The sequence below is a fragment of the Triticum urartu genome, chromosome 7A (genome assembly GCF_056163025.1).
Source record: "Triticum urartu cultivar PI428250 chromosome 7A, HENAU_Tu73, whole genome shotgun sequence".
In the NCBI taxonomy this organism is placed as follows: domain Eukaryota; kingdom Viridiplantae; phylum Streptophyta; class Magnoliopsida; order Poales; family Poaceae; genus Triticum; species Triticum urartu.
In genome coordinates this window covers 57,600,501-57,626,837 of record NC_141879.1, presented here as the reverse complement: position 1 = coordinate 57,626,837, position 26,337 = coordinate 57,600,501, and the positions used below count along the sequence as shown (strand labels likewise).

Genomic DNA, 26,337 nt, shown 5'->3' with positions numbered 1-26,337 from the left:
TGGACTCCACAAAACATGCTTTGGGATGACTAAGCCAGCAAACACATACAACGTGACTAACTGACTAAGCCAGCAAACACATACAGCAAACAGAAACACTGACCCAACTGATAAAAAAAACTGACCCAAGATGCATTACCAGATTTGTTTTTCGTCACCTTTTTTTTTCTCCGAATACTACTCCCTCTATACCAAAATATAAGATGGTTGTTTGGTCTAAATTTAGACCCAAAATAAAAAACGTTTGATATTTTGGTATGGAGGGAGTACCAGTTTTGGCAGTGTTCTAGTACCAGCATTGCAAAATTCTGACAGCAAACATAACATAAACTCGTTCAGTCACGAAGCAAAATTATAAGCAAGTACTCCCTCCGTCTCAAAATAAGTGTCTTAACCTTAGTAAGTTAGTACAAAGTTGAGACGCTTATTTTGGGACGAAGGGAGTATTACGCACCAAAGCAGTATCAAACGATGAGCAGTTGGATGGATCTATTTCTGCTTGCTGTATTGTCATCTTTGCAGGTCATGCATCTCAATATTCAGGAAAGCGTACGCAAGCAGATTGCCCGGAGGTTGAAAATAAACTTGTCAACATAGTGCCGATATATTCTCACATGCTTTCCAGCGACGGGTCCAGCGCCCACTAGCACATGACGCTGCTGCTGTACTTGGAGCCGCCACCGCTGGGGAGGTCCTCCGCGCCCTCAAAGCACACATGGAGCACGCAGCCCTTGATGCCCATGATGCCGCATCGGCGAGGAACATCTCGAGATGAACTGACCCAAACTGGATTTTCCCAATGCAGTTGTGGTTCATCCCAACATAATTAGTGGGCATTTCACTGCAGTCTGCAGCTATCCACTAAGGTGGCAACAGAAGAAAGTTTTGCCATCTCCCCAAGAGACAGTCACTTAAAAGTTTGAGCATAGCTACCGCAAGATCCATATCCCATAACCAAACATTCAGCGCATTACTCCATAGTACCAGGAATGCTAGGCGTTTCTGCTCTTGGGGTAGTCAAAAACCATTCCATTTGCCACACTTTTCGCTCGTCCATGGCCAAAGAATTTTCTTACAATGGCCAGGGAAAAATCCATGACTGTTCCGAGTCCCTTCCCAGTAATCAAATTTCCGTCAATCACAACCTTTGAACCGTCAATAACCTGGCAAGTGAGCTGATTGACTATGGAAGGATGAGCAGTCACTGTTTTATCCTGAGTAACACAATTCCAACGTCAATTTACTTCCATTTCAGTGAAGTATAAGATGCTACGAGTTTTTAGTCCGAAAAATCACCTCGAGTAAACCTTGCTTCTGCAATATCAATGGAGAATAACTGATCCCACCATACATCCTGCTTGCTTGCTTCTGTTCCTTGAGTAGCTTTTTAAGAGTGGTAGACCTGTGAAGACGCTCAGCTCCAGCAGGTCCCCCCTGGACAATATCAAGGGATAAAACATTATAGAAAAAAATATTATTGGACAACGAAACCAAAAGCAGAGCAAGCAAGCAAAGGGACAGTAGAACATGCAAATGCACACACAAGAACACCTGAATTATAGGTAGCTGGGCACTGAAATTATCAATGCTACACCTTAAGACATAATTAAGAAGAATGAGACTAAAATGATGAACATATGACTTCATAGTTGCAGAAAACACATCATGTGTCATAGAAACGCACAAGCATAACTGTTATGACCGGCATATTAGGGGCTTAGCCCAGTTAGTTGTGGCCCAGTCTATCTTATCATTATTATGGGCTTAGCCCAATTATCTTAGTAGGAGGATTATATAAACTCATGAAAGGATCCGTTTTAGAATTAAGTAAGAAGCAATCGTATTTGCTCGGCTTCCTTAGGAAGCCGGGAGACCTAACCCTAGCCGCCTCCTCCCCTGCGCCATCTCCCTCTCAGACAGGAGCCGTCACCTCCTCGCGCACGACGGCGCCCAGCCGCCGCCGGCCGCGAGTTCGTCCACGACCAGCTCCCTCCTTCCCCTACAACCTCCAGCCTAGACCCGGTAGAATCCTAGTTTCTACCAGTTTGGTATCAGCTCGCTTCGGTTCGATCATGTCTTCCCCACCGCCAACCCCGTCGCTTCCGCTGCCGACTGCCACCACCGCGCCGCTGCCCTCCCCATCCGTGCTGCTGCTCTCCACCACCGGCGCCGCCGCCGCCCAGATGTCGGCGCCCTCCACCGCGCCGCCAGCAGCCGCCTACACCCCGGAGGAGGTCACCGGGGTCCTCAACGACCTCGTCGCCGCCGTCCAAGGTATCCGGCTGTACCTGGCCAGCCCCTACGGGTCGTCGCCGCCCCTGCCGCCGGCCGCCGCCACCGGGCCACCAGCCCTGCCGTGGTACTCGCCGCACGCAGCGGCCTCCGCTGCGTTTGCTGGGAGGCTGCAGCTGCAGCCATCGCCCGTCCCTACCCCGCAGTGGCCGCCGTGGCCGGCGCCGGCTCTCGTCGCGCCTCCCGCGCCCACCGCCCCCATCCAACAACCACCGTGGCTGCCGTGGCCGCTGCCATCCACCGCCACCACCGGACCGCCCTGGCTGCAGTGGCAGCCGCCGCTCCTGGCGGTCTCCGCCGCGCTCGGTGCTCCGCTACAGCCGCTGCCGCTAACCGGCGCGACACCGCAGCAGCCGCTGCAGCTGCAGCAACCACCGCCGGTCAGCTCCATCCCCACATCGACCGCGCCGGCGGGAGTCCCGATCCACTAGGTCCGGTTCCCGCCCTCGCCGTCCCCACTACCGGCTTGGTTGACCGAGTCGTCGTCTCAGCCGGTCTACACGCTGGCCTCGGGACCGCCGCATGTGCCGTCACAGCAGGCGCAGTACGGCAGATCCTCCAGCTCCGCGGGCCCCTACGTTGGCCTCAACGCGCCGCCGTTCCACGTGGGGGCCCCTGTGATCACCGACCTCGCGCCGCTGCTCCACACCGCCGAGTCGTACCCCCACGGGCCACGGCGGTCATACCCAGACGGCGTCGTGCTTCGCCAAGCTCGCCTTCGCCACCTACGACGGCACCGAGGACCCCCTCAACTTGCTTAATCAGTGTGACCAGTTCTTCCGGGGGCAACGCACGCTTGCGTCGGACCGCACCTGGCTCGCTTCATATCACCTTCGAGGCGCCGTACAGACTTGGTATTACGCTCTCGAGCAGGACGAGGGCGGCATGCCTCCATGAGAGCGTTTTCGCGAGCTATGCCTCCTTCGCTTCAGGCCGCCGATACGTAGGAGCCGGCTGGCGGAGTTGGGTCGTCTCCCCTTCACCTCTATGGTGCAGGACTTCACAGACCGCTTTCAGGCCCTGGCGTGCCACGCGCCCGGCGTGACAGCTCGCCAGCGGGCCGAGCTCTTTGTTGGCCGTCTGCCGGATCAAATTCGTGTGGACGTGGAGCTACAGGGACCCCAGGACCTCCAGACGGCCATGTACTACGCTCGCGCGTTCGAGCGTCGCGCGGTGGCCATCCAGCAGGCGTCACCGTCTCGGGCCGCTGGGCCGCCACCTTGGCCGGACGTTCCCGCGCAGGCTCGGCCTGCTCAGGCTTCCGCGGCACCCCTAGCCGCGACCGCGGCGCGCCCGTTCCGACGGCTCACCCCGGCCGAGCAACTCGAGCGTCGCCGCCAAGGGTTGTGCTTCAACGGCAACAAGCCCTACGTGCCCGGCCACGTCTGCCCACGACTTCTACCTGGAGGCTGCGGACTACATTGAGGAGGACGCCGCCGGCGCTGGGCTCGGCGACCTGCCCGCCCCAGCTGCCGCGGAGGTGTTTAGCGACGGGTGATCACCTCGAGGAGTTCCGCAAGCGCTTCCCCACCTTCCAGCTCAAGGACGAGCTGTTTGTGCAAGCGGGGAGAAATGTTATGACGGGCATATTAGGGGCTTAGCCCAGTTAGTTGTGGCCCAGTCTATCTTATTGTTATTAGGGGCCTAGCCCAATTATCTTAGTAGGAGAATTATATAAACTCGTGTAAGGATCCGTTTTGGAATTAAGCAAGAAGCAATCATATTTGCTCGGCTTCCTTAGGGAGCCGGGAGACCTAACGCTAGCCGCCTCCTCCCCTGCGCCATCTCCCTCTCAGCCGTCGCCTCCTCGCGCACGACGGCGCCCAGCCACCGCCGGCCGCGAGTTCGTCCACGACCAGCTCCCTCCTTCCCCTACAACCTCCGGCCTAGACCCGGTAGAACCCTAGTTTCTACCAGATTGGTATCAGCTCGCTTCGGTTCGATCATGTCTTCCCCGCCGCCAACCCCGTCGCTTCCGCTGCCGACCGCCACCACCGCGCTGCTGGCCCTCTCCACCGCGCTGTTGCCCTCCCCATCCGTGCCGCTGCTCTGCACCTCCGGCGCCGCCGCCGCCCAGATGTCGGCGCCCTCCACCGCGCCGCCAGCAGCCGCCTACACCCCGGAGGAGGTTACCGGGGTCCTCAACGACCTCGTCGCCATCGTCCAGGGTATCCGGCTGTACCTGGCCAGCCCCTGCGGGTCGTCGCCGCCCCTGTTGCCGGCCGCCGCCACCGGGCCACCAGCCCTGCCATGCTACTCGCCGCACGCAGCGGCCTCCGCTGCGTTCGCTGGGAGGCTGCAGCTGCAGCCATCGCCCGTCCCTACTACGCAGTGGCCGCCGTGGCCGGCGCCGGCTCTCGCCGCGCCTCCCGCGCCCACCGCCCCCATCCAGCAACCGTCATGGCTGCCGTGGCCGCTGCCATCCACCGCCACCACCTCCCCGCCCTAGCTGCAGTGGCAGCCGCCGCTCCTGGCGGTCTCCGCCACGCCCGGTGCTCCGCTGCAGCCGCTGCCGCTGCCCGGCGCGACACCGCTGCAGCTGCAGCAACCACCGCCGATCAGCTCCGTCCCCGCATCGACCGCGTCGACGGGAGTCCCGATCCACCAGGTCTGGTTCCCGCCCTCGCCGTCCTCGCAACCGGCTTGGTTGACCAAGTCGTCGTCTCAGCCGGTCTACACGCTGGCCTCGGGACCGCCGCATGTCCCGTCACAGCAGGCGCAGTACGGCGGATCCTCCAGCTCTGCGGGCCCCTACGTTGGCCTCGGCGCGCCGCCGTTCCACGTGGGGGCCCCTGTGATCACTGACCCGGCGCCGCTGCTCCGCACCGCCGAGTCGTACCCCCACGGGCCACGGCGGTCATACCCAGACGGCGCCGCGCTTCGCCAAGCTCGCCTTCGCCACCTACGACGGCACCGAGGACCCCCTCAACTTGCTTAATCAGTGTGACCAGTTCTTCCGGGGGCAACGCACGCTTGCGTCAGACCGCACCTGGCTCGCTTCATATCACCTTCGAGGCGCCGCACAGACTTGGTATTACGCTCTCGAGCAGGACGAGGGCGGCATGCCTCCATGAGAGCGTTTTCGCGAGCTATGCCTCCTTCGCTTCAGGCCGCCGATACGCGGGAGCTGGCTGGCGGAGTTGGGTCGTCTCCCCTTCACCTCTACGGTGCAGGACTTCACAGACCACTTTCAGGCCCTGGCGTGCCACGCGCCCGGCGTGACGGCTCGCCAGCGGGCCGAGCTCTTTGTTGGCGGTCTGCCGGATCAAATTCGTGTGGACGTGGAGCTACAGGGACCCCAGGACCTCCAGACGTCCATGTACTACGCTCGCGCGTTCGAGCGTCGCGCGGTGGCCATCCAGCAGGCGTCACCGTCCCGGGCCGCTGGGCCGCCACCTTGGCCGGACGTTCCCGCGCAGGGTCGGCCTGCTCAGGCTTCCGCGGCACCCACAGCCGCGACCGCGGCGCGCCCGTTCCGACGGCTCACCCCGGCCGAGCAACTCGAGCGTCGCCGCCAAGGGTTGTGCTTCAACGGCAACGAGCCCTACGTGCCCGGCCACGTCTGCCCACGACTTCTACCTGGAGGCTGCGAACTACATTGAGGAGGACGCCGCCGGCGCTGGGCTCGGCGACCTGCCCGCCCCAGCTGCCGCGGAGGTGTTTGGCGACGGGTGATCACCTCGAGGAGTTCCGCAAGCGCTTCCCCGCCTTTCAGCTCAAGGACAAGCTGTTTGTGCAAGCGGGGAGAAATGTTATGACGGGCATATTAGGGGCTTAGCCCAGTTAGTTGTGGCCCAGTCTATCTTGTCGTTATTAGGGGCTTAGCCCAATTATCTTAGTAGGAGGATTATATAAACTCGTGTAAGGATCCGTTTTGGAATTAAGCAAGAAGCAATCATATTTGCTCGGCTTCCTTAGGGAACCGGGACCTAACCCTAGCCGCCTCCTCCCCTGCGCCATCTCCCTCTCAGCCGTCGCCTCCTCGCGCACGACGGCGCCCAGCCACCGTCGGCCGCGAGTTCGTCCACGACCAGCTCCCTCCTTCCCCTACAACCTTCGGCCTAGACCCGGTAGAACCCTAGTTTCTACCAGTTTGGTATCAGCTCGCTTCGGTTCGATCATGTCTTCCCCGCCGCCAACCCAGTCGCTTCCGCTGCCGACCACCACCACCGCGCTGCTGGCCCTCTCCACCGCATCGCTGCCCTCCCCATCCGTGCTGCTGCTCTCCACCTCCGGCGCCGCAGCTACCCAGATGTCGGCGCCCTCCACCGCGCCGCCAGCAGCCGCCTACACCCCGGAGGAGGTCACCGAGGTCCTCAACGACCTCGTCGCCGTCGTCCAGGGTATTCGGCTGTACCTAGCCAGCCCCTACGGGCTGTCGCCGCCCCTGCCGCTGGCCGACGCCAGCCCGCCACCGGGCCACCAGCCCTGCCGTGGTACTCGCCGCACGCAGCGGCCTCCGTTGCGTTTGCTGGGAGGCTACAACTGCGGCCATCGCCCGTCCCTACCCCGCAGTGGTCGTCGTGGCCGGTGCCGGCTCTCGCCGCGCCTCCCGCGCCCACCGCCCCCATCCAGCAACCGCCGTGGCTGCTGCCATCCACCGCCACCACCGCCCCGCCCTGGCTGCAGTGGCAGCCGCCGCTCCTGGCGGTCTCCGCCATGCCCGGTGCTCCGCTGCAGCCGCTGCCGCTGCCCGGCGCGACACCGCTGCAGCTGCAGCAACCACCGTCGGTCAGCTCCGTCCCCGCATCGACCGCGCCGGCGGGAGTCCCGATCCACTAGGTCCGGTTCCCGCCCTCGCCATCCCTGCTACCGGCTTGGTTGACCGAGTCGTCGTCTCAGCCGGTCTACACGCTAGCCTCGGGACCGCCGCATGTGTCGTCACAGCAGGCGCAGTACGGCGGATCCTCCAGCTCCGCGGGCCCCTACGTTGGCCTCGACGCGCCGCCGTTCCACGTGGGGGCCCCTGTGATCACCGACCCGGCGCCGCTGCTCCGCACCACCGAGTCGTACCCCCACGGGCCACGGCGGTCATACCCAGACGGCGCCGCGCTTCGCAAAGCTCACCTTCGCCACCTACGACGGCACTGAGGACCCCCTCAACTGGCTTAATCAGTGTGACCAGTTCTTCCGGGGGCAACACACGCTTGCGTCGGACCGCACCTGGCTCGCTTCATATCACCTTCGAGGCGCTGCACAGACTTGGTATTACGCTCTCGAGCAGGACGAGGGCGGCATGCCTCCATGAGAGCGTTTTTGCGAGCTATGCCTCCTTCGCTTCAGGCCGCCGATACGTAGGAGCCGGCTGGCGGAGTTGGGCCGTCTCCCCTTCACCTCTACGATGCAGGACTTCACAGACCGCTTTCAGGCCCTGGCGTGCCACGCGCCCAGCGTGACGGCTCGCCAGCGGGCCGAGCTCTTTGTTGGCCGTCTGCCGGATCAAATTTGTGTGGATGTGGAGCTGCAGGGACCCCAGGACCTCCAGACGGCCATGTACTACGCTCGCGCATTCGAGCGCCTCGCGGTGGCCATTCAGCAGGCGTCACCCTCCCGGGCCGCTGGGCCGCCACCTTGGCCGGACGTTCCCGCGCAGGGTCGGCCTGCTCAGGCTTCCGCGGCACCCCTAGCCGCGACCGCGGCGCGCCCGTTTCGACGGCTCACCCCGGTCGAGCAACTCGAGCGTCGCCGCCAAGGGTTGTGCTTCAATGGCAACGAGCCCTACGTGCCCGGCCACGTCTGCCCACGACTTCTACCTGGAGGTTGCGGACTACATTGAGGAGGATGCCGCCGGCGCTGGGCTCGGCGACCTGCCCGCCCCAGCTGCCGCGGAGGTGTTTGGCGACGGGTGATCACCTCGAGGAGTTCCGCAAGCACTTTCCCGCCTTCCAGCTCAAGGACGAGCTGTTTGTGCAAGCGGGGAGAAATGTTATGACGGGCATATTAGGGGCTTAGCCCAGTTAGTTGTGGCCCAGTCTATCTTATCGTCATTAGGGGCTTAGCCCAATTATCTTAGTAGGAGGATTATATAAACTCGTGTAAGGATCCGTTTTGGAATTAAGCAAGAAGCAATCATATTTGCTCGGCTTCCTTAGGGAGCCGGGAGACCTAACCCTAGCCGCCTCCTCCCCTGCGCCATCTCCCTCTCAGTCGCTGCCTCCTCGCGCACGACGGCGCCCAGCCGCCGGCGGCCGCGAGTTCGTCCACAACCAGCTCCCTCCTTCCCCTACAACCTCCGGCCTAGACCCGGTAGAACCCTAGTTTCTACCAATAACCATGAGAGATGTACATGTAAGTTTATTTCTTTACAAACTAGTCCCGAGCTAAACATTCTCATATATGACTACGAAAGATGCACGTGTAAATTTATTTATTTTCAAACTTTTCTTGAGCTGGACTTTTTCGTATTCTAGTAGCTATCTATGTCACAAATTGGTGTGCATGCCAACTCCTATGCAAGAAATAGTGGAGTGAGGTGATCATGGCATGTTAGGCATGCACTTTGGAATGGTCTTTTATTAGTAACACACACTTTGGAATGGCATGCATTATGATAAAAAGGTTGAGCATTTTGTTCCTCATCCACGAATCAACTCAACACCAAATATCTTACAGGAACAACAGCTGCGTTTTGAGTAGGCAACTTGACATATATGATTACTCCCTCCGATTAATGATTATTGAGATATTTACATGGTCCCCCAATAAATACTCTGACCATCAATTTCTACAATGTTGCGTCAAAAAAATTAATTATATATTATGAACAAAATACTTCATGAAAATCTAGTAAGGGCAATTTAATATTGTCAATATTTGCAATATATACTGATGGCCAAACAAGGAAATATTTGACTAGCACAAACTGTAAAATAGCTTATATTATGAATAGGAAGTATCAAATAAAAACGTGAAATGCAAAACAGCTTACAGGAATAATGATTAGATCATATTTTGAATCAGAAGCATCCAATATGCATTTATCAGCAACAATCTTCATTCTTTGAGACCCAACAATATTTGTGGACTCGTCAACTGATGCCAACACCACATTTATGTTTGCCCGTCTTAAAATATCCACCAACATTATGATCTCCATCTCCTCAGACCCATTTGCAATTGGAATGAGAACCTGTTTCAGAGAGAATCAATGCCACACAACTTGGACTCTGATTGCACCTTTCCTAATATTTTCCCCATCAGTGCTCATGGCCGAAATAATGAGGACTAGACAGATGGATGATCTTTATTTTTCACGTGCACTAGCTTGAATGTGTTTCACATAGAAACATGGCATGGGGGCGTTTTCACATACAGTGACAGTGTATGAGGGGAAATCAATAGATAGACAATAATTCATATAGCATGCTAGGGCATACGCAATCAAACCGAGTTTTCTTAAATCAAGCATGCACCTTTAGGCAGGCATTGCTGTAAATAAAGAAAGTGCAAGTATTCACCCTGGTGTTGCCCAATCCCATTTTCTTTACAAGAAATGCTTTAGGCATCCATTTGTCAAGCAAGACTTGTTGCCCTTTGTAAAAAAAGGAGAGACTTGCATAAGCATATTATCCTTTTTGTTGTAACATAAATTTTACATTAATGATGGTTGTACATGTAAAAAACAAACATTATTGAGCTAATAATTTAGCACAAATCATAGTTCAAACATGAACTGACCTGAGGTTTGTGATCAAAAGGCCATTCAACTCTGTTGACTTCTGTACTTCTTTCAAGAGCAGCATCAATCTGTAATATCCATGGGCAATTTCCAACAATGGCACAGTGGTCAGAAGGTGTTACAATACAAGAAAGAAATTGCACCTCATAAAGTTATAGCAAAAGAACATAGTCTAAAAACTTGATAGCAGTCTTCCCTAAATTGTTTTTGCTAGCATAAGGAACTGAAAGATAAATAGCACTTCCTAGAATAAAAACAACAATCTGAATTGCAGGTACAGTAGTACACTATTAATAAAAGTTTAACAACACATGAACAACTAAATTTACAAGAAATAGTCTAGTCAGCTAAAAGGCATGATACAAAACAAAGATATGCAAGTTTTATTTTGACGAACCAAAGTACTGTCCACATCTTCAACAGCGTGAGGCCCAAACAATTGCTCGACAAATGATAAAGCAAACTGAAATGCTGTCCCAGGACCACGACTAGTAGTGAGCTCTCCTGAAACCTGAACATTTGACTCAACAGCTCGGAATGTTGGAAGATCTCCTATGAAGGACGGGTGACAGGTGATCTTGCAAAAAAGGAATAAGGGTGCAATGTCAACTAAAGAAGATCTTGATCAACTAAACCTAGTCATGTAGCAAAAATGGCCACCTTTCTTCCCTTGTGAAGACCCCAGGGCATGAGAACAACAGCTGGTGCAGCACATATAGCACCATACAATCTTTTCTCTTCAGCTTGTCTAACCATAATTCTCTGAAGGATCTCGTTATCTCTCAGCCGTACTGAACCAGGCATTCCTCCCTGAACACATCGCCCCAACAATCAAAAATTAGATTTTATATACTGCCAGTTTGTAACACACATATAACAACACAGGTCAAGTGAGTGACAACGAAGAGATGGCATGCTGCAATCAGCACGAGAAGGGAGAAAATATGATGAAACAGTTTGAAATTTTGCAGTATCGAAGAGAAATGCTGAGAAATATTTGAATGCTCTCCCAAAGAGAGACTATAAATGCTCCATAAGTTTCTGCTGCTAAATCCAATAAGCTGTTCGGTTTTGGGAAGATCACTGGATAGGAGATAGGCCATTAGTGGTTCAGTTTGCTCGGCTGTGCAATCTTACCTTTAGTACGAATTGGACAGTAGCTGAAGTTTTCACTCAGGGTTTTGGTTGTGTCACATTTAGGAGAAACCTTTGGGAGAAGAAGGCTGTTATTTGGAGTTCTTTAAGTCAGTTATGTAGTGCGGTGGTTTTGTTGGAGGAGCATGATAGACGTCATTGGACATTGGGGAAGAATGGCAAGTTTACAGTTCGTTCCCTTTACCTTACGCTGAAAGATGCTCAGGTTTCTTGGCCTTATAAAAAATGTGGTTCAGTAATATTCAGTAAGGATTATCTGTTGCATAGTTGGCAAATGTCAAGTACTATTACGGAACGTCAGGTTATTGCTTCTGGGATTTCAGCTTCAATTTGGTCTTAATGAAAATGTAGGAATAGTTCCAATAGTATTATTCCCACTGATCCAATCACAAGTTATTTTGATGATGGCTTAACCTGTCGTCGGATTGGGTTGTTCTTCAGAACCATATTCTTCAAAACAAACAATGGCAAGGAGCTTGGCTGGTACTGCACATGCCACCCGTGGTCTTTGGTCAAAGGGGGTTGAAGCTTGAAAAGCTGGAGCAGAGAGTAATTTCTTTGTGCTATTTTTTGGTGGTTTATCAGAAAGGGTCGCTGCATTGACTAGTTTGGCTGTAAGGTGTTGAGGCTGTCCTGCTTGTTATGTTGGAGTTCTAAGAGTCAGGTTTTTAAGGCTGGATGGGGCCAGCTAGGAGGATGGTGGTGTTGCATCAGGCCAAAATTTTCAGGATACCAGCACAGCCATGTTGGTGCCCAAAAAAACTGTTTATGTCCTGTTTTATCGTTTTTCAGCAATGAAAATAAGAAGCTCTTGCTCCTTTTATAAACAAAACAAATATTAAAATAATAATCGTAATAAGAGAGGTGGGTTACCGGGACAGCCACAAGGTCGAACACCTGGTCTGCACACGCTGCAATGGGCTTGTCTGCGATGATGCGCGTCCCATAGGAAGCCTCAATCTCGAGGCCGTCCTCCACAGAGGCCAGCGTTACGTCAGCGCCTGCTCGCCTGAGGACGCCGGCTAGGATGACTGCCTCCATTTCCTCTGTGCCCATGGCAATGGGCACAAGAACCTTCACAGTACAAAGCAGAAATTCAGGTTCTTGACGCTGTCAAAGAGAAAGGTAACTAGTGGAGACCAGACCTTCTTGGGAGATGGCGGCAATGAGACGGCCGTTGCGGCGGTGGAAGAAGAAGGAGCCGCTCGCATGACGGGGCGGAATGGCGATGTCCGCCTGTGAGGCGGGGCGTAGTGGGTTGGTGCATGCGGCGTCGGCGGCAGCCGAATAGCCATGGCAGCAAGGGAGGTCGGGGAGAGAAGGGGTTTAGACACGGAGAGCATTAGAATTTGGAGTTCGGAGATGAACAAAATCAAGCCAACAAATATGCAGCCTTTGAGCCGTCAAAGCACACACGAACTGATATAAGCTACGGCACCCTCACGGCCTCGCCCTCCTTCTGACTGCAAAATGGAGACGAAGTGCAGGTTTAGCTGGACTTTTAGATACACAAACTGCAATATGATATCTGCCAGTTCGAGAGAGCACTCCAGTTCAGATTTGATAGCTAAAGTATGAAGAAGCTAATTCTATTTGCAGGAAGTAATAACAGGTGACATTCCTGTTAGATAACTCATAACTCTAGGTTTGCTTACCTCTCTCTTGTAACTCAAATCTCTAGGCATGGTCAATCAGTCGCTGTTGTATAAATGACCAAAAAAAAAAAGTGGCAGTTTCAATGCATACAAAGGACCGTGGTTTGAGCTTGAAAAAAAAAGATGTTATTGTCTTATTTTTTTCTATTCTTCTTGCCTTCCTGCAAATTATATTGAAACAAAATTACTAAATTGGTTTCCACATTTACAAAACTGCAGAATTATTACAAACTAACGGCAACGAGAATTAATTAAAGACCATGCTTCAATCTATCAAGCATTAATAATGCCGAGGGCTACGGCCGCATTTCCTGTAGAACTTAAGATCGAGTTGAACTTGAGATGGCTAGGTGGAGCATACCTTTGGCTGAGGCGGAATGCCCAAGGACGGACGCCAGACGTCGAGGTCGAGACCACCGGCGCGCCGCTTCGTCGGTCAGCCGTCAGCCGGACGGGGCAGCAGCCCGTAGATCAGCAAGGGGAGCAGCCAGGAAGGAGATGGGAGGGGAGGAATGCTCGCTGCTACACGGGGATCGCCGGATGGGCATGGAACGCACGGCTGCCGGGCGGCGAGCGGCGGCTGGATAAGGTTCGACGGGCACGGGACGACTCCTTTCTTCTCGTCGAAAACTCAATTTTTCGCTGTTTGTTATTGGGCTGACTGGCCGAGGCCCAGCAAAGTAGAGAAAGTGGGCTGCGCCCCAGGCTACCTTTTTGTTTTCTAGTCTCATGTCCTGCGCAAATCTGCGAAATCACTCCAACTCGCCTGGTTGCGGCAAGTGGAGCACATGCAGCGCGCGACAACCGGGCAGTTTTTTTCCTTTTTTCGTAGATCCGTTTATTCAAACCGTTTTATCTCTCAAACCGTGCGTCCAAATCTCAAACCGCCTTCACAATTGGATTCCTCGCGTCGAGATCTTCAAAAATAGATCTCATGTTGATAGGTTTTGATGAACTTTTTTCAAAAAAAAACCGAACGAAAAAACCAGACCAGGAGCACGGTTTTTTACCTTTCCGAAAGAGGCACGACCGTGCCTCTCACAAAATCACAACCATGCCTCTCGCGGAAGCAAAACCGTGACTCTCGCAGAAGAAAAAAAAGAAGAGAAAACATGTTTTTTTTCGTTTCCGAGGAGGCACGGCCGTGGCTCTCGCGAAAGCACAATGTGCATCTCGCGGAAGCAGAATCGTGACTCTCGCGAAAAGAAAAAATAGAAAACACATTTTTTTCGTTCCAAGAGGCACGGCCGTGACTCTCGCGAAAGCACAACCGTGCCTCTCGCGGAAGCAAAACCGTGACTCTCACAAAAAGAAAAAGAAACAGAAAACACATTTTTTTCGTTCTGAGAGGCATGGCCATGACTCTCGCGAAAGCACAATCGTGCCTCTCGCGGAAGTAAAACCGTGACTCGCGAAAGGAAAAAAAATAGAAAACGCGTTTTTCTCCGTTTTCGAGAGGCACGGCCGTAACTCTCGCAGAAGTAAAACCGTGACTCTCGCGAAAGCAAAACCGTGCTTCTCACGAAAGCAAAACCATGACTCTAGCGAAAGAAAAAAAAAACGCGTTTTTTCACGCAAAATTTTTTTGTCGAAAAGCTAAGGAAGGCCCGTGGAAAACCAAAACATCGAAAGAAACCGTTTTAAAAACTGAAAACGCGGGCGAAAAAATAAAATCCAAAGGGAACGCCCGAAGTGCGACACGTGGCAAATGGCTGAGAGCGTGCCAAGTGACGCTTATCGTTGCGAGGCTTCCGAATGAGTCCTCATTAACTAGTTGCTCTCGCAAACCTGGCCAACTGGGCCGTACCTGGCAGGCTGGACCGTTAGCATGCATGCCCGGCTTGTGACTGGCTGGCCCGGCACATGGTTTACCAGGCCGTGTCTGGGCCTGGAGGCTGGGCATGCATGCTGGCCCGGCCCGGCCGTTTAGTTTTATTATTATATATTTTTAATTTATATAGGCCAATAGGCTGAATAATAGATCGGCTGACTACTAAACGTGTCGATGGGTCGCCCGTGCCTGGGCCTGGGTGGAAGGCCCGTGTGCCGGCCCGACATGGTCCATGTAATTAGTGTGCCTGGCAGGGTCGTGCTGTGCGGCCGTGCATGGCACGTACGTATAACTCAGGTCGGGCCTCGCTGACAAGCTCCGGCGCAAAAACGGGCGCCGGCGCTCCGGCCAACGGCCGAATCGGCAAGAAAAACGGCGCGCATCAGCGGATCCAAAACGGCGCGGCTAGGCGGCGCGGTCAGGGGTCAACGAACGAGCGGCGGTGGGTGACTACCGAGCGAAATCACCGACGGTGGAGGAGTGGCTACGGCACGACGGTATATAGACCAATAGGCTACCGATGTGTACATGTTATTAGATGTGGCTACCGATGTGTACCCAATGCGTGTTGGTGACAAGTTCACCATGGTTTTAGCTCCGACACTGAATCTATACACAGGTAACAGGACCTGATTCTTTTTACAAGTTGATCATGAAATGATTTGGCAACTGAATGAGGTGAATGCGGCTCATTATGTGTGGCAGTTGCCTAAATGTTGTTATTACCTCACATGCACTTGTCTTCATGGAGGACGCATGTTTAGGGGCAGATACTCGGGAAGCTCATGTTATTGCTTTCTTTGTTCCAGGCCGGTAGGAAAACACTTGCTGACAAGTATGACTATGTCATGCATGGAAAGCTTTACAAGATTTCAGAGGACAATTCCAGTAAAAAAGAAGTTACTAAAGTGTATGACTTCTCTGAACTCTAGATTAGTGGTTTTCTTTATAGTTTGTACTTACTAGAAAACTTCTTAAATCTTTGCAAAAGGAGCCCATTTTCTTACGAAACAGACAAAGGGAAATTTATTGATAGTGTGTTGATGGTCTCTTCTCGTTTTCGTACCATAAGCATGCTGGGCTAGCTGTATCATGTGAATCACACTCACACCGTGCAGTACAAGTGCAGTTATTATTTTACTAAGAGCATTCACATTTTCTCACAATGCCTATTTGTATATCTCGAACCGACCTACGCCGTTTACAACACCTGGTGGCTCGTCGTAGGTGAGATGGCCGACGGCGTGGTCGAACTTCCGGCTGAGGCCGCGAACCAGGTTGGTGACAATGGCCTTGTCGGTCTGCGGGATGCCACAGTCAGCGAGGGTGTTGGCGAGCATCTTCAATCTGGTGCAATACTCCTGGATGGAGAGATGACCCTGGTGCAGCCCGTCGAACTCCTCCAGCGCCTGCACCCCCTGCTGGTTCCGGTTGGAACGAAACAGGGTGTTGATCACCGTGTACAGGACGATGGCGGTAGGGTTGTTGACGCGGATGGTGTTGGCGATCTCCTCGGAGACAGGGCCGTAGAGCCAACGGATGATGCACCAGTCGACCTGGGCCCAAACGGGGTCGAAGCGACGCTGACGAGCATCCACGGTGTCGTCGATGTGATCCGTGATGCCTAAGGACTGGACCACGGCGATGAAGAATTAGGACCACAGAGTGTAGTTGGCGGTGAGAGCTGCAGAGTAACAGGCATCGCCGAGTGGACGTTGAGGGAGAGGATGTAGAGAGTGGCACCAATGGCGAACCGGCCGCGGCGGCGAAGGGGTTGGTGCCGGACGAGGAGACATCGGAGAAGATATCCATCGAGGCTAGGCGGAAGCGAGATGCCAAGGATGGAGAAAGATTGATACCATGTAGAGAGGAGACACAAGGATTGAGTCAGGATGATCTCGTTAATTGACAGTGGCAACATATATACAGTCTCATACACACACAAGAAAACAAACTACCTAAGCTGACTCCTAGGCTATCTCCTAGAAGGAAGGTGCATCCGATCATGGGCCGTTGGAGTCTTGGAGAGCTAACGGTATGGTGTGGTGGCGTGGATGTAGGAACCGAAAATGTCTTCCAACACTTTGAATGCGAAACTACTTCGCGGATGACTGGTGAATGGATGATGCATGCACGATGTGCAATCGGATGGTGTCCCGCAAAGAGCTTGATGACACCACCGGACTTGATTATTAGTATCGTCCGTAAATCGTGCATAGACGTCGTGTGTATAGCAACGTTGCTTTGGATGCTAATCGTCCTCCCGCACTGATGTACTCTTTGGGCGGTAAGCCGGTAATATTATTCTAGATTGGTACCATGGCTTGTCTGGAGCGCCAGTCACTTGTTCTTCTTCCCCTGGAGCTCATTATGTGTGTTACTAATGTATCTTATCGATGGTTCTTGGATAGATTACAATGCTGCATGTGATGCTCGTAGTCTGGCTCCTCGACATCTTCGTTTGTCTGAACTTTGCACACATATCTTAAGCAAATCTCCAGCAGGCGAACATCACACGGTGGATAGCTTCTTTTTTTTTAACACAGTACAATCGAAGTCGCTCACATACATAAGCATACACTCACCGCTATGAACGCACGCATGCACATCTTAAACCCTATGATCACCTTCAAAAGACTGAACCGGCATAGCATCTTGACGCCACAAACACCTCGCAGTTGACTAGCTAGAACATTTAGCTGTTGCACAGATTTGGATTGGTTTGAAAGGGTTTTTGTGAAAAAGGACCCAAACTACTACAAGGAAAAGACACATCCATGACGTTATGACCCGAATAAAATTATATTTTGTCACTTACATGACGATAATTATGACAAAAACATATTACCTCTTCCTAAATATAAGATCTTTTAGAGAATTTCAATATGGACTACGTATGGATGTATATAAACGTATTTTAGAGTGTATATTTACTTATTTTACTCCGCACACAGTCCATATTGAAATCTCTAAAAAGTCTTATATTTAAAAACGGAGGGAGTATATCATTACGGATGTGGTGGACATCTACTTCTATGATAGAAAATTATGACATAAAATGAACCTTTCATCCTGGGTAGGCTGAAGGCGCACTTGCATGATATTCTTTGGGCCGTCATGACTTTAAAAATCATGCTAGAAGTGGGGCAAAAAAACTGCAGGGATTTCTCGATATATGGTGGGTGGTCGGCCCCGAGCGATGTAGGGGTAATTTGCGTGTTTCTCTTGTACGCGCATGTGTGTGAGCCCTTAGCTTACTGAACCCAAGTGAGCCCTTCGCCCTACTAAACCCGAGCGAGCCTTTCGCACTATCAATTATAAAACCCGAGCGAGCCGTTCGCACTACTGAACCGAAGCGATCCCTTCACACTATCAAACCCGAGTGATTCCTTCACACTATCAAACTCGAGCGAGCCCTTCATGCTACTGAACCTGAGCGATCCCTTCACACTATCAAAACCGAGTGGTCCCTCTGCACTATCAAATCCGAGCGATTCCTTCGCACTACTGAACCCGAGCGATCGATTTGTGACTCGATCAAGTTATTGCGATCTTGCACGGTAGTGTAGGAGGCCCGGTCGATCGCGCACGCGATACGTAGAGTCGAGACCAACCAGTTGTTGCATCGAGCCACCTTGCGCGACACGTAGAGTTGACCTAGCCGGTTGACTCTCGATGAATAGTCTCCATTGCTACCGCGTGCGTGTACACTCCACCCCAGCCGATTAGAGGTTGGATGAATAGAACCCTGTGGTAGGCGGTTAGCACTGAATGAGCAGGACCCTGAGGAAGCCGTGCCGTTTGAACAAGACCTCGAGGAAGCCGTGCCGCAGTGCCGTTGTACGCCACGCCCTAACCAGTTTGGGGTCGATGAACAGGACCTCATGAAGGCCGTAGGCAGTTGGCGCCGGATGACTTGCAGTTTTTTTTCGAACCATGCAGGAGAGTTACATGTATTATATTAAAGAAAGAGGGGTAAACAACATGACCAATCCAAAACAACTCAGAAAAAAAATAGAAAAACGAACTACACGCCCAACCGCGGAACAGCTAACACGCAAAAAAGCCCCTACAAGCCGAACACAATAACATGCAGTTAATGAAGGATCAAACGACCAAAACTCGCCACCTCCTACTGCCTAGCGTCAGCTTTGATTTGATCACCGACATTTTGCAAAGGTGTGAAGCGATTATCAAAGACTCTTCTGTTTCTCTCGCGCCATATGCTCCAGATTATCAACTGAACTAAGGAGTTCAGAGATTTTCTCTTAGTTCCTTGAGTAATGAGTCTAGCATTGTGCCACCAATCCTGGAGAGACGGTAATCCTTGAGCCACTATCTCACTCAAAAACCAGCCCACTGAAGCACCATATTCCAAATAATCTGCATGACCGAGCAACCTATGAATAAATGATGAACGATTTCTGGAGTGTTATGACAGTAGCAAGCAACCTGGCGAGGAAAACCACGTTTTGCAAGACGGTCGTTTGTCCATACATACCCTCTGACGACCAACCATAGAAAACGTTTAATTTTCAGAGGCGCCCAAGTCTTCCAGATACCACTGGCCATGCTGCTTTACCGCAGCACAAAAATGTGCATTATAAACAGACCTTGGTGAATAATCTCCCTTTGCCTCCCAAGTCCAAGTCCACTTATCTTCATTCGAGGGATCAAGATGAATATTGGTAACGATCTCCCATAAGTTTAACACCTGATGGAAGGTACGAATAGAAATCTGCCCCTTAATATCTTTAATCCAAGCTCCATCAATCATTGCATCTGCAATAGTTCTTCTTTCTCTGACGACTGTTGAGACAGCGTTAATAACATCCAGTGCATAATCTGCAACAGTGGCCCCCTCAATCCATCTATCCGTCCAGAAGTAGCATCGTTGCCCATTTCCCAAAACCACTCGAGCCGTAGCATTGAAAAGTTGTCTATTGTTATACTCCAGGGGGTTGAGCATGATACTCCAAAAGCGATCCCGAGCAGTACGAGCCTTCCACGCCCAACACAACTTGAGAGCAGAATCCATAATTTCAAGGTCCAGTATGCCCAAGCCACCACACTCCTTCGGTCTGCAAACATATTTCCAACTCACTAAAAATGGCCACCATTCACAACTTCAGTACCCTTCCAAAGAAAAGCTCTCCTAATTTTATCAATGGCCTTGAACACCCACGGAGGTGGATCCAACGACGTGAGGTGGAAAATTGGTATAGCCGAACGCACGACCTGAACCAATATCAAACGACCACTCTGAAACAGAAAGCCGGTTCGCCATGTCCCTAATTTGTTCCTGATCTTGTCAATCAATCACTGAAAGTCCTCTTTGCGCAAATTTTTTAGACTAAGCGGTAGACCCAAATACTTTATGGAAAGTTGTTCAATCTGACAGTTTAAGGTGTTACCAAACTCGGCAATCAGCTGATCCTCACAAGAAATTGGAGTTATTGAACTTTTGTTCATGTTACAACTCAGACCTGAGGCACTCCCAAAAATATTTAGAAGTACTTTAGTTGCCTCTACCTCATTATGTGCTGCCTTAAGAAAGAGAATGACTGTAACGCCCCGAGACCGATGTGCCAGGTGTCTTTCAGTTATTCGTTGTTGTTGCCTTGTCATTTGCTTGCATGTCATGCATTTAATATTATGTCATCATGTGCATCGCATTTTTTTTGAAAGAAAAGGTGGCTGAATGCCAACCTTATATTTCAAAACAGGTTAGAAACCTGTGAAAGTCACATGTTACATTGGTCCTGTGAAGTGCACCCAGGTGCAAGATCACAAGTAAAAATAGAGTGGTGAGAGAAGGAAGACTACAAGAGCAAGGAGGGGATACCAACATGTCCGTCTCATGCATCCGAGCATTTTCCCTGTTTTCCGTTTTGCATTCCGGCGCTCCTATGTCCTCCGGTGTTCCCTTTTGCCTCTTTTCGTGTGCGGGTGTTAAACATTCTCGGATTGAACCGAGACTTGCCAAGCGGCCTTGGTTTACTACCGGTAGAACGCCTGTCAAGTTTCGTGCCATTTGGACTTCGTTTGATACTCCAATGGTTAACCGAGGAACCGTAAAGGCCTCGTATGTATTGCAGCCCAACACCCTTCCAAAGTGGCCCAAAACCCACCTAAACCCCCTCCATCATCTAGGCCGTTCGATCACGATCGCGTGGCCGAAAACCGCACCTCATTTGGACTCTCCTAACTCCCTCTACCTATATATATGTGGCTCTCCCCGAATTTTTCGCGGACGGAACCCTAGATCTGAAGGTTGATTTTCGTCTGTCCCCAGATCTGCTTATTTTTATGCATTCTACATCGCATTATAACTTTGCATTCGTGGCTCCGTTTTGGGTGTGTAGCATATTAAATTGTCCGCCTCGACGAGTACTTCATTTCATTCCATTGGACCATGTTCATTTGAGTTCATCTTGATGCCCTAAATTCTGTTGTAAGAGTGCTAGTTTATATTAGTTTCAGATTCTTATCAGTATTTGAACATTTGTCATTTTTGCAATGATTGTTGTGTGCCTCCTATGAACTTGAGCCCTTCATGTGTTTTGAAGTATGTCATGCCATATTTACATGGGTGTATGACATGTATTTTTGTGATCTTTGTGGTGACTAGCACAAGCATGCAAAGTAGCTCTTGTGATGTTGCTGATTACAGGGACTTAGAATTCTTCTAAGTCATTTCCCTGATATTATTTTTATGTCATGTATTCATGTTGCTACAGTGAGATCCATACCTCTTTTGAGCATGTTCAGTAAGGATGATTTTGAGATATTGTTATGTTCTATCCATCCATGTCTTTGTTTGTAATTATGGAGTACCCTAGCATGACTCAATCTTGCTCTACGTTTGCTATAAAATGTTCCTGGCAGATTGTTTACGTGTTAATCAATTTTGCCGAGGTTGTTGTAGTTATTCCATGCATGCTATGTTGTTGTTCTTGCCATGTTTAGCTTCTATGCCATGTCTACTTGCTGGGTGTATGCTTAGTTTGTCATGCAATGCCTTGTGGTGAGTGCATCGAGCTCGCAAACATGCATACATGAATCTGTTTTGCCATGTTCCATTTTTCTGCCAAGTCTGAATCTGTTAACAAAAGTTGCTATGTTCACATGGTTGTCATTATATTTTCTGATCCCTTTTGGCTTATGGTTAGTAAGGGACTTTTGTTGTATGCTTTGAGTAGCTTCATGCCATGCCTTTCTTTGATATGATATGTTCCTGTAGCATGTTGTTATCTTGCTCTAAACATTGCTTTCTGATGTTAAAATCCTGACATGTTATTTTCACTAAGTCTGTAACCTGATATCTTTTGCTCTTTTGCCATGCTTGTTTGAACCTGCTATTGAGTGAATTAGCTTTAGCTCAGTGTTCATCTTTTGTCAAGCATCTTGAGTGGATCCCTGCAATGTGCTTTGTTGTTATGTTAGAGTGCAGTAGCTTGTTGTTCTTGATGCATCTAGATGGCCTCGTGCTGTTAACCGCAGCTTTGTGCCATTATTGTTTTGCTTGCCATTTGCAAACCGTGCATCCGATTCCGGTGATCTTTATATCGATTTTGACCAAAATCATCTCATCTTTCCAGCGGCACTCTTGGTTTTCCAAGTTGAGGCCTGATTCAATCTTTTCCTTCCGGAGCTCGCATATACATTGCATATCTCATCCCGCATATCATGCCATGTTTTGCATCATGTTGCTTGTGCATTGCACATGGTTGATTGTGTCTTCCTTTGCTTGTGTTCTTGCTTTGGGTAGAGCCAGGAGACGAGTTCGTGTTCGAGGATCAAGCTTTCGTCTTCTCGGAGAACTTTGCAGGCAAGATGACCATACCCTCGAAATCACTTCTATCTTTGCTTGCTAGTTGCTCGCTCTATTGCTATGCCTATGCTACGCTACCTACCACATGCTTTATCATGCCTCCCATATTGCCATGTAAAGCCTCTAACCCACCTTGTCCTAGCAAACCGTTGTTTGGTTATGTTACCGCTTTGCTCAGCCCCTCTTATAGCGTTGTTAGTTGCAGGTGAAGATTGGAGTTGTTCCTTGTTGGAACATGGATATTTGTTGGGATATCAAAATATCTCTTATTTAATTAATGCATATATATACTTGGTAAAGGGTGGAAGGATCGGCCTTATGCCTGGTGTTTTGTTCCACTCTTGTCGCCCTAGTTTCCGTCATACCGGTGTTATGTTCCTTGATTTTGCGTTCCTTACACGGTTGGGTTATAATGGGAACCCCTTGACAGTTCGCCTTGAATAAAACTCTCCAGCAAGGCTCAACCTTGGTTTTACCATTTGCCACCTAGCCTTTTCTTTCCCTTGGGTCGGCCAACCCAAGGATCATCTTTATTTAAACCCCCGGGCCAGTGCTCCCCTGAGTGTTGGTCCAAACTAGAGCACCGTGCAGGGCCATCCCTTGGCAACTTGGGTTACGTGGGCTCCTGTACGCTTAGCTTATCCGGTGTGCCCTGAAAACGAGATATGTGCAGCTTCTATCGGGATTTGTCAGCACAGCGGGTGATTTTGCTGGACTTGTTTTACCATTGTCGAGATGTCTTGTAACCGGGATTCTGAGCCTGATCGGGTCTTCCTGGAAGAAGGAATATCCTTCATTGACCGTGAGACCTTGTGATGGGCTAAATTGGGACACCTCTGCATGGATTTGAACTTTCGAAAGCCGTGCCCGCGGTTATGGGCAGATAGGAATTTATTAATGTCCGGTTGTAGAAAACCCGAAACTTATCTTAATTAAAATGCATCAACCGCGTGTGTAGCCGTGATGGTCTCTTCTCGGCGGAGTCCGGAAAGTGAACACGGTGTTGGAGTTATGCTTGAACGTAAGTAGTTCTAGGATCACTTCTTGATCATAGATTCTCGACTGTGCTTTGCCTTCTCTCCTCGCTCCCATTTGCGTATGTTAGCCACCATATATGCTAGTGCTTGCTGTAGCTCCACCTCACATACCTTTTCCCTACCTATAAGCTTAAATAGTCTTGATCGCGAGGGTGTGAGATTGCTGAGTCCCTGTGACTCACAGATTACTTCCAAAACCAGTTGCAGGTGCCGATGATATCGTGCAGGTGACGCAACCCAGCTCAAGGAGGAGCTCGATGAAGATCTCGTTCATTGTGTTGTTTCGTTTCCAGTTGATCAGTAGTGGAGCCCAGTTGGGGCGATCGGGGATCTGTAGCATTAGGGGTAGTCCTCTTTTGTTTTGGTTCCGTAGTCGGACCTTGATTGTATCTGGATGATGTAATGTTTTATTCATGTATTGTGTGAAGTGGCGATTGTAAGCCAACTCTATATTCCCTTTCTTATTCAGTATATGGGATGTGTAAAGATTACCCCTCTTGCGACATTGCCTTCAATGCGGTTACGCCTCTAAGTCGTGTTTCGACACGTGGGAGATATAGCCGCATCGAGGACGTTACAATGACATCCAGGGCCGGGCCCATAGTTGTGCGTACTGTGCGGCCCGCACAGGGCCCATCAATTTAGGGGGCCCCAAACTTTTTTAAAATGCCTTTGTACATATTTTTCTACGGTAGGTGTTGGGCCTCGCATAGAATTGGGCCTCTGTCCGCTGGCGCGTGACTCCCCAGTGTGTGCGTCCACTAGGCTGCTGCTCGACCATCCCAAGCCACTGCTCGATTCCTCGATTGCGATCCCAGACGCCAAGGTGCTAGGGCATGCTGATCTGCTCGATGCCTCGATCTTCCCTCAAAAAATTAATAAGCTAATCTGCTCGGTTTTTTTGTAACCAAAGGGCGGTTTAGTTCTGCTCCATCGATCGCATCGAGAATCCATGGGCAGGCGACATGGCGCATGCGCATCCCCCTGCCTCCTGCCATCGAGACATCAAGATCCGACGACGTCGCGACGGACGACACGCCGACAGGTATAGGTAGAGGCAGGATATGATGAGGTTACGTTGTACGTTAGTTTTGGTATTGCAAATACAGTATCTCATTGGTTTGCAACTTCTCATCCATCGATTATTACTTTCGTGATCTCAGATTCTTGAGTCAGGTAGGAATACCGCTGGGTTCTTACTCCAAATTCTATTCCTATTCTCCTAATTCTTATTTCTTAATTAACTTTTCACATGTATCAATGGAAAGATATGTTCTTGCATTATTGCTCCTCGATTAAAGATCATAGTATAGCAGTTCAATCTGACGGGACACAAGACTAGGTGAATTAGACGGTTCGTTTAATTGTCAAACATTGATGCATAATCTCTAATTGATATCTACTACCATATTACTATAATTTTATTTTATTCACCTTTTATATCTTGTGTTTCAATACAATATAATTTGTTACGTAAGACACTATATCAAATATACATTATAATTGCTTGATATTTTATTTTTTTTCTAGTGAGATAGGGTCTCATTTTTTTAGTTTCGCACAAGGTCCCGGATTTTACCGGCCCGGCCCTGATGACATCGCCTGGGTATACGGACAAACGTTGAGGAATGGCATGGTTGTTAGTGCGCTAGATTCTCGGGAGCAGTTCGTTCTGAGGAAGCATTACACGGAAGCAAACTAAGGTGGATCCACGTTCCAAATGCTAATCCACCGTGATTTCTTGTTTCTGTTAGTCATACACAAGCAAATTCCAAGGAAACCCTACAAAAGGACCCACGTCGCTAGTAATCCAACGATCGTAAGCAAATCCCATCTGCGGTGTTGCTTTCCCTTTTTCTTGTCAAAAAAGGTCTACCCTTCGCCCCTCAGATCGATAGGTCTCGTCTTCCTGTCCAGAGACGCCACCGGGAACGAACACGACACCGTCCCGTCACCGCCGGAGACCGCCGCCCTCGCTCCATCGTCCTCCGCTCCAGAGTAAAGTAAGTCACCTCGACTCTCTCCGGCCATGGCATTCTCCATCCGCCTGTTTTCTTTCCTTGGAACCTTTTTTCAAGCGTCGACCCCTCGCTCCACCGTCCTACAAATATATATAGGGATCGTAAGAAAATATATAATCGCCGTAAAAAATATTTTATGTTATATAAAATTATAAACGGAAAAACATAGTCTAAAATACACATAAACTGCAAATTTTCTTGTCTTATGACCTATATTTTTATTTTCTTATGTCAACTTTTACGTAGTGAATCAATAGGAATGTAATTATTTGAATTCGAAACGTAATTTAATTATGAAATGATCGTAAAATTACCTCGGATGAAGAATAACTTATTCCGCATCCTGGGTGATGAATAGTAACACTATATATATATATATATATATATATATATATATATATATATACTAGTATGCATGCACGCGCAATGCGCGTCATTACGTTGCAGGGTGATTTGGCGAGAATTAGTCATGAAAATGACGAAGAAATGATTCAAGACAAATGTCCATTGTGCATGTATTCGGAATTGGCATATCACATGAATATGTAATTTGCACAAAATTTGGGATACCTATTGCGAAAAATACATAGACGAACCTGAATACATATGAACCCACTTCTCAAAACAAATTTCTAAATGACAAAAATTATGAAAAAATACATATGAACTCACCTAAAAAGTTCTGAAAAAATACATATGAACCAACTTCAAAAAATACATTTCGTAATGACAATTTTTTTTTAAATAAGTTGCACGCATTCATCCCCCTCCAAGTTATATGCGCTCACAGGAAATTTCGTGGAAAAATATTTCTTTTTGTATGTGTGAAAAGGC

General features: G+C 50.0%; 2 protein-coding genes and 2 pseudogenes across 3 annotated transcripts; 2 read left to right on the top strand and 2 right to left on the bottom strand.

The window, feature by feature from the left end:
* Positions 1-111: 111 nt before the first annotated feature.
* LOC125519655 (protein DJ-1 homolog C-like) lies at positions 112-13,415 on the bottom strand. 2 transcript variants are annotated; one of them, XM_048684385.2, is made up of 10 exons: positions 13,142-13,415; positions 12,781-12,941; positions 12,271-12,588; positions 11,999-12,199; positions 10,631-10,780; positions 10,368-10,547; positions 9,970-10,038; positions 9,221-9,421; positions 1,297-1,434; positions 112-1,214 (listed from the first exon to the last, which is right to left on the bottom strand). In XM_048684385.2, the coding sequence occupies exons 3-10, from the start codon at positions 12,466-12,468 to the stop codon at positions 993-995; spliced, it is 1,359 nt and encodes a 452-aa protein (XP_048540342.1). In that variant the 5' UTR covers positions 12,469-12,588; positions 12,781-12,941; positions 13,142-13,415; the 3' UTR covers positions 112-992. The 2 variants fall into 2 exon arrangements, with proteins under 2 accessions (XP_048540342.1, XP_048540341.1); XM_048684384.2 differs by lacking the exon at positions 12,781-12,941.
* On the top strand, positions 1,441-4,448 carry LOC147957707 (uncharacterized; annotated as a pseudogene).
* LOC147957706 (uncharacterized) lies at positions 4,238-6,702 on the top strand (annotated as a pseudogene).
* Positions 13,416-15,780: 2,365 nt separating the features above from the next.
* LOC147957705 (uncharacterized) lies at positions 15,781-16,423 on the bottom strand. Its single transcript, XM_087531830.1, has 2 exons — positions 16,355-16,423; positions 15,781-16,242 (listed from the first exon to the last, which is right to left on the bottom strand). The coding sequence occupies exons 1-2, from the start codon at positions 16,421-16,423 to the stop codon at positions 15,781-15,783; spliced, it is 531 nt and encodes a 176-aa protein (XP_087387956.1).
* Positions 16,424-26,337: the final 9,914 nt, after the last annotated feature.

Excerpts from the sequence above, each read along its gene's own strand:
- LOC125519655 (XM_048684385.2), bottom strand. The coding sequence starts at position 12,468 with ATGCTCTCCGTGTCTAAACCCCTTCTCTCCCCGACCTCCCTTGCTGCC. Across the intron at positions 9,422-9,969 it reads CTTTTGATCACAAACCTCAG|GTTCTCATTCCAATTGCAAA; the intron begins GTCAGTTCATGT and ends TCTCTGAAACAG. Across the intron at positions 1,215-1,296 it reads AGAAGCAAGGTTTACTCGAG|GATAAAACAGTGACTGCTCA; the intron begins GTGATTTTTCGG and ends TGTGTTACTCAG.
- LOC147957705 (XM_087531830.1), bottom strand. The coding sequence starts at position 16,423 with ATGGATATCTTCTCCGATGTCTCCTCGTCCGGCACCAACCCCTTCGCC. Across the intron at positions 16,243-16,354 it reads CCGCGGCCGGTTCGCCATTG|TCCTTAGGCATCACGGATCA; the intron begins GTGCCACTCTCT and ends GCCGTGGTCCAG.